This window comes from Megalobrama amblycephala, linkage group LG13, assembly GCF_018812025.1.
Source record: "Megalobrama amblycephala isolate DHTTF-2021 linkage group LG13, ASM1881202v1, whole genome shotgun sequence".
In the NCBI taxonomy this organism is placed as follows: domain Eukaryota; kingdom Metazoa; phylum Chordata; class Actinopteri; order Cypriniformes; family Xenocyprididae; genus Megalobrama; species Megalobrama amblycephala.
This window is the reverse complement of record NC_063056.1, coordinates 13,282,625-13,295,666: the sequence shown is the minus strand read 5'-3', so window position 1 is coordinate 13,295,666 and position 13,042 is coordinate 13,282,625. Positions and strand designations below refer to the sequence as shown.

The 13,042-nt window shown below is 37.5% G+C and overlaps 1 protein-coding gene across 1 annotated transcript in view; it reads left to right on the top strand.

The window, feature by feature from the left end:
- The first annotated feature begins 519 nt into the window (after positions 1-519).
- LOC125242827 (syndecan-2-A-like) overlaps positions 520-13,042 on the top strand; it is a 38,424-nt gene continuing 25,901 nt past the window's right edge. The window contains exon 1 of the mRNA XM_048151815.1: positions 520-846. Within this exon, the coding sequence (XP_048007772.1) occupies positions 787-846 (60 nt within the window). The 5' untranslated portion in view covers positions 520-786. The remainder of the gene's footprint in view (positions 847-13,042) is intronic.

The following is a 13,042-nucleotide window of genomic DNA, read 5'->3' as shown; positions in this document are numbered from 1 at the left end:
ATGTGGCCCCAATAAGTCATAAAGTTATTTAATTTTAGTTATATTATCATAATCTTAATGATAACCAAAGTTTATTTTTATTACAAAAGAAATACAAGAGGTGCATATCAGCATATAGGCTATAGCCTTTGAATATTGTCTTGGACAAAGGAATACTTGAAGTAAAAAAGGTTGAGAACTGCTCTGGTAAAGCCTCCTGGTCCAGCAACAAACCAGCTACCAGCTTGTCGTGCCATTTTTAAGCCGTTTCCCCCCTGGACCACAGAAACAAAAGGTCAGCTGATCATGGTAGCGGGTCTACTAACTTGGACCAGTTACCACTCTCCAAAACACAGCTAATTTTCCAATATTGACGCTCTTCTAGTACTAACGTTTTACACAGACACGTTTTGACCGGAAATTGCGACATAATGATGTTCATTTTGATAGTTTACCAGATTTTGAGTCAAGTCTGGTCCAAGTAGATGTTAGTCAACTGTGACGCAAAAAATCCTCCCCCGTCTCTCTCTCTCTCTCTCTCTCTCATCCTCTATCCGAGCAGAGCCGCGCTGTCTCACATGGACCCGACACATCAACATCGCATCAAGACTCTCTCAGTAGTTCCCGTTTGGAAAGGCAAAAGAGAAGTTTGATCAGGTGGATCAAAACGCCAGCCACCTCTTGAAAAGGATCTTGCGTGTGTGTTTTAGGTGAAGCTGTAAAAGAGAACGAAGAGAGCAGCTGGTTTAAGGAGCGCAGACGCGTGCCATCCACGATTTCTTTCCAAAAAACTTCTTAAGAGGAATAATGAGGAACATTTGGATATTCCTGACACTTTCAGCAGCTGTCTGCTTGTCCAGCGACAAGGTGAGTTTGAGCAGAGTTCATGTTTTTTTGCGCCGATCTACTTTACATACTTCCTATATGCGGCATATTGTTCTAAACATATTATGTAGTGTTGTTTTGACAGGCATGCTGCATATATGCTTATTTTATACTGTTTAATCACTCTTAACATGCGTATTTTGCTTCAGCAAAAGTGTCAACTTGGAATACCTGTAAAGCCCATCACGATCATATTATGAGATTGTTGTATAACAACATCAGTGATGTGATGTAAAGTGGTAATGCTCATCATTTTACATGGATATCTAAACTTCTGAAAAAAAAAAAATCTTCAAAATGTTCACTGTCACTTTAATGTACTGTCCCACTGAGACAACTTTTAGTCAACCAGCTGAGGAAACCTGATCTCCTCCTGAGAGAACTTGAAGGTTTCTCAGCCAGTTTTACACTCAGATGAGTTAACTTTTTCAGCTCTGAAACTGAAAACCACTGTGGTGTTGCAAATAAAATTCAGATTAAGACCAAGTAAATAGACGTGCTTCTGTTTCAGAGCTGTCAGCCATTGAAAAGATCTGTGGGAGTTTTTGTTTTTGCAAAGAATTTCAATTCCTGCTTATGCAGAGATTGTTCCTATCCACAGGTCTCTCGCTATTCTGTGTGCGAACTAGCCTGAAAAGCAACGCAGCACATTGATTCCCAATAGCAACACGGCTTTCAAAGTGCTGTCAAGCAATTTGCAGGTTGCTTCAGGACGCAGATCTGTATGTGTTAATTACCTTTAGCTCTCAACTGTGATGAAGCCCATTACAAAGAAGCAATAAAATCAAGCCACTGCAGTGTAATTTTACAGGAAGATGTTTGGAAGTTAAAAGCTTTTGCACAGTCGTGCTAATACCCTGTTTATTGATTTGCTGTGGGAGTGAAGCAACTGCCCTCATGTTTTCAGTACGTCCTGAAATAAGGTCTTTCTCTATCCTTTTTTAACCTTGGCAATGATTTTTTACAAACTCTTCAGTTTGACCCTGAGTTCAAGTTGCACCACATCTACAGTTTAATCAGTGATAATCATTCATAGTGAATAAATAGTCTGTTCAACCTTATTTAAGTATTAGCCAATCTGTTTCAACATTATATCTATAGAAGGAATGGAATATTAATAATTTACTTGTAACATTAACATGTTTTCATTAAAATCTGAAGTTAAAAGGTTATTTCATGATTCTTAGAGCTAATGAAATTAATATTAAAATGGCAATAAGTGGTTCCCATTGGTTTTCATTCCTTGTTTCATTTCTTTTCATTCCATTTTGAATGTATTTGAGGTTTCAGTTCCTCAAGAAGGATTCTCATAATGCGAAGCCTTGAGTCCTCATAGCCTGATCCAAAGCCACAACTGTCTCAACTTGGAACCAGCCAAAATGTAATGGCAAAACTGCTGAATTAAACCATTAAATTAAAACCCAGCTGCCTCTTGGACAAATAGAACAATGAAACATTGTACTAAGTGTTGATAACAGATTATTATGACCTTTCTTATTGTGCTGTTCCACAAAATAATGTTGTCGTAATATGATGTAACCAAACATAAACTGTACCTATTGCCAAGACAACATGCTATGACAGACGTATGACTGTGCTGACACCTCATTCATGGGCGTAAACAGACTCCCACTCAGAACACCTGAACAATATTTGTGTACTGACTGCATATACAACCCCAGGCAGAGGAAGTCATGAAACAGGGATGTTGTCAGACAGTTTGTCTCTCTCTGTGTGTGTGCGTTTCTGATCCCCTCAAGGAAATGGAAAATTTAAGATTATCTATCTATCTATCTATCTATCTGGGATGAATCCTGCAACAGGCAATCATTAACACATGAGAAAAACAGAGAGATAGAGATAGGGGAAACTTTCTGCAGAGGTGGTGGGCTGAGTGGAGTGAAAGTGTGAATAACTCGTAGCAGTAAATCCCTACAATGCAAACCACTAAAGAACTCTTAAAGGGATAGTTCACCCAAAAATGAAATTTCTGTCATTAATTACTCACCCTCATGTTATTCCAAACCTGTAAGACACAAGTTAAGATTCAGTACTTTTGATGAAATCTGAGAGTTTTTAATCCTCAATAGTAATCCTCAATAGAAATCTGAGGCTTTTTAATCCTCAATAGAAAGCAATGATATTACCACATTCAAGGTCCAGAAAAGTAGTAAAGACATCGTTAAAATAGTCCACATGACTACAGTGGTTCAAACTTAATGTTATGAAGCGACGGGAATACTTTTTGTGCGTAAAAACCAAACAAAAATAATGATTTTATTCATCAAATTCGTTTCTCCCCTGACATTCTCCTACACCAGTGGTTCCCAAACTGGGGTAAGCGTACCCCTGGGGGTACGTGACGTAACAGAGGGGGTACGTGAACAAAATGCGGAGTTTTGTCGTTCATTTAATTCTTCCCCACCTTAAAATAAAATTAAAACCGAGTATGTATTTTCAGGGCACAATGCCAAAAATGACATCCAATCAAAATACCATTTTTATCTTTATCATCAAATATATATTTTGCGGTCAAACTGACTAAATTCATTTCCATACAAGCAGCGTGCATATGGGTGCTTACAGGTTACGTCAGAGTCTGCTGTCTTAGCAGATCGCGGTACATTACTGCCGTTCTCGACAATGTACCTAGATTTAGCACTTACTAGCATGAAAAACAAATAGCCTGGCACAGGAGGTGCATGGGTCAATTTAAGATTCTAACTTTTGATACAAAACATACCTTTTGTGAGTTCTTGTTTTTAATGTTAATAATATTATACAAGCAAGAATGCACATCCAAATGTGACATTGATTTTATAGAACAGTTCAACAAAAAACTAAAAAAAACAGGTAATATTAAGTGATGTTCTTCACAGTATTGTCAGTATTTACTCTATTTTGCAATGAAATGAAAGCCACCGCAGAACTACAACAGACGAATCGTTTGTGAAAGTCATTGATTCAATGATTCATTCATAAATACAGTCACTTGCTTCGTTACTGAATGCACAAATGATTCGGCGACTCATGCATTAAGACTTACCGCCACCTACTGGCGGTTTTAGTATGTAAAAGAATCACTTTTCACGTTTTTATCATCATTGCATATTTTACTATTGAAAATGTTTTTATTTAAAATATTTTTTATGATGTAAAGGTATAATAAATTCACTGGAAAGTCAATTTAGGGGCAAATATCATCCTTTAATGGAAAAGGTGCAGTCTAAGTGGAAGAGACGGGGTTCGCAGAAGGATGGTGAATGCCTCAGGGGGTACTCCACTCTAAAAAGTTTGGGAACCACTGTCCTACACTATTTTCGTTGCAGCGCTTCCAGGTTCTATGTCAGAACGGGACTCAGTATTGGCTGACGCTGTTCACGTGAGCAGCACAACTCATGGGTGTGATGCTGACGCATGAGCCGGCCAATACTGAGCCGGCGTTCGGACATAAACATGGAAGCGCTGAACTGCGTTTACTGCGTCAACTGCCTACGAGTCTGACAGGGTAGATAAGAAATTTGTTGAATAAAGTCGTTATTTTTGTTTTGTTTTTGCACAAAAGTATTCTTTTCACTTCATAACATTAAGGCTGAACCACTGTAGTCATGTGGACTATTTTAACGATGTTTTTACTACCTTTCTGGACCTTGAATGACGTAATTACGTTCCTTTCTATGGGGGATAAAAAAAATAAAAAAAAACTTGGATTTCATCAAAAATATCTTCATTTGTGTTCTGAAGATGAAAAAAGGTCTTGCGGTGTGGAACGACATGAGGGTGAGTAATTAATGACAGAAATTTCATTTTTGAGTGAACTAGCCCTTTAATAAACCTATAAGAGAAGTCAGTTTAGAGTTTAATTATAGTGATTTTGCTTCACTTTTAAGTTGAATATATCTGCAACAAGGGTTTACAAAAGCTGTAATGGATGATAATTGCACTTTTTGAAACATTTTTCTATCACAATGTCACAATGATATAGTAATGTACAAGCTAATAAAAATGTGCCAACAGTTCAAGTGTTGTTTATCCATACTGAAGACCAATTTAGCATCTGAAAAGAGCAGTGTGTTTGCCAGATGCATGTGGTATTCTCATCTGTTGTGGGTGTGCTTTCGGAAACACATCTGTATTTACAGTGTACAGACTTTTTAACGAAAGAGAAACGTAACACTGGGTACATTTGCTCCCTGTACATGTCTGTCCACAGTTTTACGTGGGTTCCACTCACATTAAAAACAGTTCTAAATCTGGAGCACTGTCAATCAGTGTTGTGTGGGTGTGTTTAGTTTGCAATTTAAAAAAGTATTGGTTCATTAAGGCGGTGGAACGTCTGTCAGTCTGTCCAGATGAAGGTGAATGTTTTTGTGCCTGTATTTGTCATGGCTCATCTGATAAAACCAGGGAGGATATTGTCCTGGAGTGATAAATGGTTCCATAGGTGTTTCTCTCCATGGCATGCCAGTGTGTTGACATAGCAGATCCTGCATACCGCAGACAGATTAGGCCGCTGTCTGCAGGACTTTGGAGGAATGCGTCGACGTGAGAGTCCCCAGCCTTGCGTAAATCCCATAGATGGATGTGCTTCTATTGTCCAGAATGCAGAAACATCTATGCCAGATGTTTTATGTACAAGATGCAGATGTTCCTATGCTCTCTCTGTGGGAGTAGCTTGTGTTATGGATTACTAGCGGCGAAAGCCGTAAACAGAGGAAGTGTGAGAACAGCTGGGTTATGGGGCATTTAGCTATTTGCTTGTGAATCCCTCTGAGTACTTTTTGTTCTAAATTCTAATATGTAATCAAAATGTATGCATAATTATAATATGCAATAGGGGTGGGCGATAACTGGTTAACTGGTAGAAATTTGTCAGCCGGTGGAGATTTTGGACTGTGCTACGCGGTCACGAAAACATATCATTTGCATGCATTTTTAAGCATTGTAGTTTAAAAACAATTTAAAGCGCAACTCATTTTGCTATATGCACGCTCTGTCAGAGAGATGCGCTCGAGTACTGAACTGAGTTCTTTTTGCCGCCTTATTGGGCTTGAAGGGTTAAATACCCATACATACTTATGTGTCAAAGTGACCATGTCTTTGCAAGTAAACACAGTCATGTATGTCTTAAGCGAACGTAAACAGTTGAGAAAGAAAATGCCCGAGTATATTGGATCCGTGCAGTAGGTCTTAAAGTGACAGCATCCAAATATATGTGCTGTCATCTGTATCATTAATGTTAATCAAACAACTAAAAAGAGAAAATCTCTCAGTGCTCTTGACTGAATCACTTTTGTAACTTTAATAAGAATAAATGTATATTTAATTTGTACAGTAAAGACTATGCAGTGTTTTTATACATTCAATTACTTTACATTCAATTTTATGTACTTTCTATTTGTTTTCCTAATGTTCTTTATCACTGTTCAATTGTCTTCAGTAAGCTTGAGTTTTTTATTTTTATGTTTCTTAAGCTAGTATTAGTTTTTTTTGTTAAATTATATATATATATATATATATATGATTCATCTATTTCTACTACTTATAGTGATATATTACTTATATTTATATTTGATATATGCCTGTAAATAACAACTTTTTTAAAATAGAAAGTCCAATCAGATACACACTGCACAGCCAAAGATGCATCATCAATGTAAAACAGCTGTTAAGGACTGTTCATGTGCATATTATCATATATATCAAGCTATATTTGGAAATCTACACAGAGGATTCATTAAAATCTGCCTCCTCTAGATTGCCAGCAACATCCTTAATGAGCATTGCTGTGAAAATACATGAAACATTTGCAGCCCATTTCACTTCTGTTATATCGTGTTTTTCTAAATGAAACCGCATATACAAAAAAAAAAAAAAAAAAAAAAAAATGTAGATTTGATTGGATTGTGAAAAATAGGTGTTGCTTACCAGAAATGAGCATTAGTGCATTTGCTCAAACAATGCCAAAATAGCTATTTGTCTAGTGGTTAACATTATCGAGTAGCCTATGCGGCTTAGGTTATGTCATTGGTAAAGGAAAGTTGTTTAAGAGGTGAAGCAAGTTGTTACATTTTGATAAAAGATAAGTTTTTTTTTTTTTTTTTTTTTTTTAATGAATCATTCACAGTAAGTCTAAAAACATGTATTACGAAAGTAAATATGGTCAGTTTTGGTTTCATTGTGTTTTAGCCTTTTTGAGCATTATTCATCTGGAGGCATTTTAAAGGTGCAGTATGTAAAATTGACAGCTAGTGGTTAAAATGGATACAGCAGTCCAAATTCAAAATATTGTAGAAGGTTGTTTCTCCCGCCCCCTCCTCCTCAGACTTAATGCACGCGGGTTGCCAGATTAAGGACACGCAACAGGAACGAACGCAAATTGACAATGGAAAGCGACGAGTTGATAAGTTGATTCGGTATCGGTAGACACGATTAACTGGTAGAAATTTGTCAGCCGGTAGAGATTTTGGACTGTGCAGCGCAGTCACGAAAACGTATCATTTATATGCGTTTTTAAGCTTTGTAGTTTAAAAACAAGTTTAAAAACTAGTGGTTGAAATGGGTACTGCAGTCCAAATTCAAAATATTGGAGAGGGTTGTTTCTCCCACCCCCTCCTCCTCAGACTCAATGCACGCGGGTTGCCAGATTGAGGACCGGAACAGGAACGAACGCAAATTGACAATGAAAAGCGACGAGTTGATAAGTTGATCCGGTATCGGTAGACACGATTAACTGGTAGAAATTTGTCAGCCGGTAGAGATTTTGGACTGTGCAGCGCAGTCACGAAAACGTATCATTTACATGCGTTTTTAAGCATTGTAGTTTAAAAACAAGTTAAAAACTAGTGGTTGAAATGGGTACTGCAGTCCAAATTCAAAATATTGGAGAGGGTTGTTTCTCCCACCCCCTCCTGCTCAGACTCAATGCGCGCGGGTTGCCAGATTGAGGACCGGAACAGGAACGAACGCAAATTGACAATGAAAAGTGACGAGTTGATAAGTTGATCCGGTATCGGTAGACACGATTAACTGGTAGAAATTTGTCAGCCGGTAGAGATTTTGGACTGTGCAGCGCGGTCACGAAAACGTATCATTTACATGCGTTTTTAAGCATTGTAGTTTAAAAACAAGTTAAAAACTAGTGGTTGAAATGGGTACTGCAGTCCAAATTCAAAATATTGGAGAGGGTTGTTTCTCCCACCCCCTCCTGCTCAGACTCAATGCACGCGGGTTGCCAGATTGAGGACACGTAACAGGAACGAATGCAAGTTGACAATCGAAAGCGACAAATTGATAAGTTGATTTATCTGCGTTTTAATAGGCAATGAGCATTTTAGATGGAAGTTGAGGCTTTTTAGGTCAGTAGAATCTGTGATCTCAGAGCTAGTTTGTTTGCTGGCATCCGTGGCTGCAATACGCTGTGTTTTCCGCCAAATGGCAACCCGGGGTGTTGAAATACTATTGGGTAAATTGGCAACGGGCAGAATCACACAGACCAAAACAAAAACAGACATTCCGACACGGAGCACATATTTCAAAGTAGAATAACTGGCTGTTGCATTGTTTTCTGGAAAAACAATATGTGAACTTAGCATGTTTCCTAAATCTCTGCAAAAATATATTTGTGCTTTAGTACAGCCCAAAAAATGTCATACAGCACCTTTAACATGCCAAATCCACATCATGAGAATCTGAGCACTCATAATCTTTAGCTTCTGAAGGGACTTTGGAAAACATTTAACATATGGTACAAAAGAGTAAGTCTAAATTTGGTGGGGGAATAGCCCCTCTGGGTTCTGTAAAGTTTCGCAATATCTTTTTTGCCTTTAGGTTTGTTTTGCTGAACATTATTTAGCCAGATAGCACCCTGCAGATGGAGGGCATAACCACGAAAGATGCCCCGAGATATTGAGGCTTTCATGTGGTCGATACATTTTATCAGAGTTTAAGCTGACATATCATATCGTAATGCTTCATCTGATTTTATTTATTTTTTCACCCACCTTTCTCTCACTCCTCACCCTCTCTTTCCCTCCTCACTCCACTTTTATCTACCAAAGCAAAGCCTGTTTGGAATTTGAAGCATATTTTTAGAAACAAGCTTCTTCGCTGGGCCAAGCATTTGACGTTTTATATTTTAAGGTGGATTTTATTTGAAGTGAAGAATTTGCAAGTTGTTTTCTCTACAGTTTTACTTTTCTGATATTTATTTGAGATTTTTCATAGCATATTTTTTAAAGAAACAGCAGACTGTCTTACAGAAGGCATTAGTTATAAAAATCCTTGAAACTTAAATACCTTTGGGTGATCAAGTGTACACTTGGGACTAGAATAATTTTACAGAAAACATCTATATAATTTCCTGCAAATTTCCAGAATCCTCTACCCCAGTTTCCTATGTTTTTTGGAGATAATACTTTTCCCTTTTAGAAATGTTGGAATGCGGAAAACAGTTTACAGTCTGCAAGATTCATGAAAGTTTGTCTGATACCGACTGTGTGACTGTGCTATTTTGGAATAGCGCAGAGAAAAGTCCACGAAAGACTCCACCAAAGTCTGCTCGGTTTTTAGAAGTAAGCAGTAAATTTGAGCCTGGTTATCCTTCCAGAGGGAGCTGGTCTGGCCGGCCTCCAGCAGCACAGACGGAGGAACGCTGCTCAGAATGAGAGAGGCTCATGCCTCAGATTTGTCTTTTTTGAAGGTGCTGATCAACTGCATGATGTCAAGCTGTGTTGTTGCACCAAGTGAATATTTTCTTTAAAATGTTACACCTTTTGTACCTGTTAAAGGATCTTAAAAAAATCGGAATTTACTCATTACTCATTTAAAGAAAGAAGTCCAATGAAAATAATGGAGGGCTGGTGCTGTTGACTTACAGTAGATTTGAATGTTTACAGTTATTGTTTTATTGTCACTCTTTTTTTTCTTTTTTTTTTTGTCCAGATTTAATAATCTGTTCAAATATACATAAAAATCCAATTCATACATACAGTGACACTTCTTGTATGAACATAATTTCTGAATTAAAATTATTTTAGAATTTTTTGAGGCACATAAGTTTAAAAATAGCTTAATTTAAAAGAACAGAATACTTTACCTTTTACCTATTATGCAGAATTCACTTTTATAAGGTGTCTGAACAAAGATGTGTATGCACAGTGTGGGTAAACAACCAGCATATAATGGTAAAAATCCACCTACTCCTTGTTTTATAATCCCCATGAATCATAAGCAGTCTTTCCAAATGAGCTGTTTCAGATTTTCAGGGGGAAGCCCTGCCCACGACTGCCACCGGAATTTGCTCTATTAGCTTAGCTCCTCCCCTTGTTGTACATAGTCCGTCATGTTTATCTCCTCACCAGAGCATTTATGTAAGAAATGTATTCTTATTAAAGCTACCAAAGTTAATTAACCCTTTCGCATGTAAGTTTAAAATATCCTAGCTGATTCTAACCGTTATTTTAGAACGTATTGCCTTATTATTTCCATGGCGACGTAGGGCTGTCGCGGTTAAGGAATTTCCCTTGCGGTATTTTTGAGTGGCTCAATAGAGCGATATGCGGTATTACCGCCATTATATATATATATATATATATATATATATATATATATATATATATATATATATATATAAGATGGTAGAGCTATTGTTGTAAGTATAATAGTTAGTTTCGATCCTCGAATCTGACTAAACAAGACTTTCTGCTGATATTTCACGAGTATAAGCAGAACTAACGTTACTCATCTCTGCGCGTTCTAGACGGGCTGTCAGTCAGTGCAGTTACATTGTTGTGACACAAGGTGGAAACCGTTCATTCAACTGCACGTTCAAAAACGCAGATTCATTCAAAGAGAGATGAAATGAAACAAGCTGTTGAAATCATTTTAACGTTGAGCGCCACTTTATAAGGCTCAGCTGACCAGTAATGCTTCGATGGTAAGGCAGAGATTTCGCTATCCTTGGACACGACAACTTTTTTTCACGAATATAACTTGTGTCTCGGCCTGAAGGACAGACCATAGACTGTAAAAAATAGGGACAGACGCAGGTAATCGCACGCGCTCAGTCGATCTCTCTCACATTCACTGTCTGTTTAGGCTTGTTTAGTGCAAATCTACGGAGCCTCTGTACAAATCACCATGGTACACATTATGCTATCATTATTACCTTATTTAATATTTAGTACACGTGTATGAAGTGTAAAACGAGAAGGACATAGCCTTTCAAAAAATAGAAAACATGCAAATATCGCGGTTGCTGCGGTTTTTGCAGTGTTCTGCGGTTGGCTCGTCAAAAGCGCGATATTACGAAATTGCGGTTATCGCGACAGCCCTATGGCGACGCGTCATGCTTGTCACGTGACACACCGCAGCCACAATAGCGCTGTATGACAGATGTATCTATAATGCACGATGTGTGGCGCAATGTTAGTTCACACCACAATTCAAAGAATCTTATCTGTTGGATTTACAACACATAAATGTATTCACTTCTCCCAAAATACATGAAAGTAGGGTGAATGTATGTGTCAAAGTGTTAATCAAGAGCATTGAGTGATTTTCTGTTTTTCTTGTGTTGTTTGGTTCATTTTAACAGCATATACAACAGTACAGTATATTACGCTGCTGCCACTTTAATACACAGATCTAAAATACACATGCGATTTCTTTCCCTGCTGTTTACGTTCACAGACATAACTGACTGTGTTTGTGAACTTTGTTTTTGACATAAACTTGTGTGTATTTAACAGTATAAGCACAATAACATGTGAAAGAGAACTTAGTTTAATACTCACAGGACGTGCCGTTTGATAGTCGGCTTTCTGTGCGCGTGCTTCGGATGTGTGCGCTCAGAAAACCATATATTAGAAGTTTAAACTGTTATGGCTTTAAAACACATGCAAATAATTAACTTTCATGATGATGAAGAACTGCATTGTCATGTGAGTGTGTGGCCGTGAAAGAGATGATAATCGAAATCAAACAGTTATTTTGTTAGTTTTTGGAAGAGTATTCGAGGCACAAATTGTACAGGCTCCGCCCTCTTCTGGAAATCAAGGCAGGGAGCAGCAGCTCATTTGCATTTAAAGATACATGCATGAAAACAGCAATTTTTTCTTCCACTCAAAGATTGACATTTACAACATGGTATGATAAATGATCTATGGGGTATTTTGAGCTAAAACTTCACAGACACATTCTGGGGACACCAGAGACTTATATTACATCTTATAAAAAGGGGCGTAATAGGTCCCCGGTTATTAAAGGGTTCACCCAAAAATGAAAATAATGTCATTTATTACTCACCCTCATGCCGTTCCACACCTGTAAGACCTTCGTTCATTTTCAGAACACAAATTAAGATATTTTTGATTAAATCCGATGGCTCAGTGAGGCCTGCATTCAAAGCAATGACATTTCCTCTCTCAAGATCCAGAAAGCTACTAAAAACATATTTAAAACAGTTCATGCGAGTTCAGTAGTTCTACCTTAATATTATAAAGCGACGAGAATATTTTTGTGTGCCAAAAAAAACAAAATAACGACTTTTCAACAATATAGTGATGGGTCGATTTCAAAACACTGCTTCGGAGCTTTACGATTAGAATCAGTGATTCGGATCTCCTATCAAACGGCTACACTGCTGAAATCACGTGACTTTGGCGCTCCGAGTCACTGATTTGATTCGCAAAGCTCCGAAGCAATGTTTTGAAATCGGCCTATCACTATATTGTTGAAAAGTCCTTATTTTGGCGCACAAAAATATTCTTGTCGCTTTATAATATTAAAGTAGAACTACTGAACTCGCATGAATATGTTTTTAGTACCTTTATGGATCTTGAGAGAGGAAATGTCATTGCTTTGAATGGAGGCCTCACTGAGCCATCGGATTTAATCAAAAATATCTTAATTTGTTTTCCGAAGATGAACGAAGGTCTTACAGGTGTAGAACGACATGAGGGTGAGTAATAATTATTTTCAGTTTTGGGTGAACTAACCCTTTAAAAGTACAGAATACTTAAATAGAATATTTGCAACATAGTTTTGCCTATTCTTTTAATATACACACATATTCCTGGGCAAAAAATGGCTAAACACTTTAATTGTCTTAACCACAAAAGTATTGGTCAAATTAGCAAAATTTAAGCAAATGTACTCAAAAGGCATTGTTGTCTCA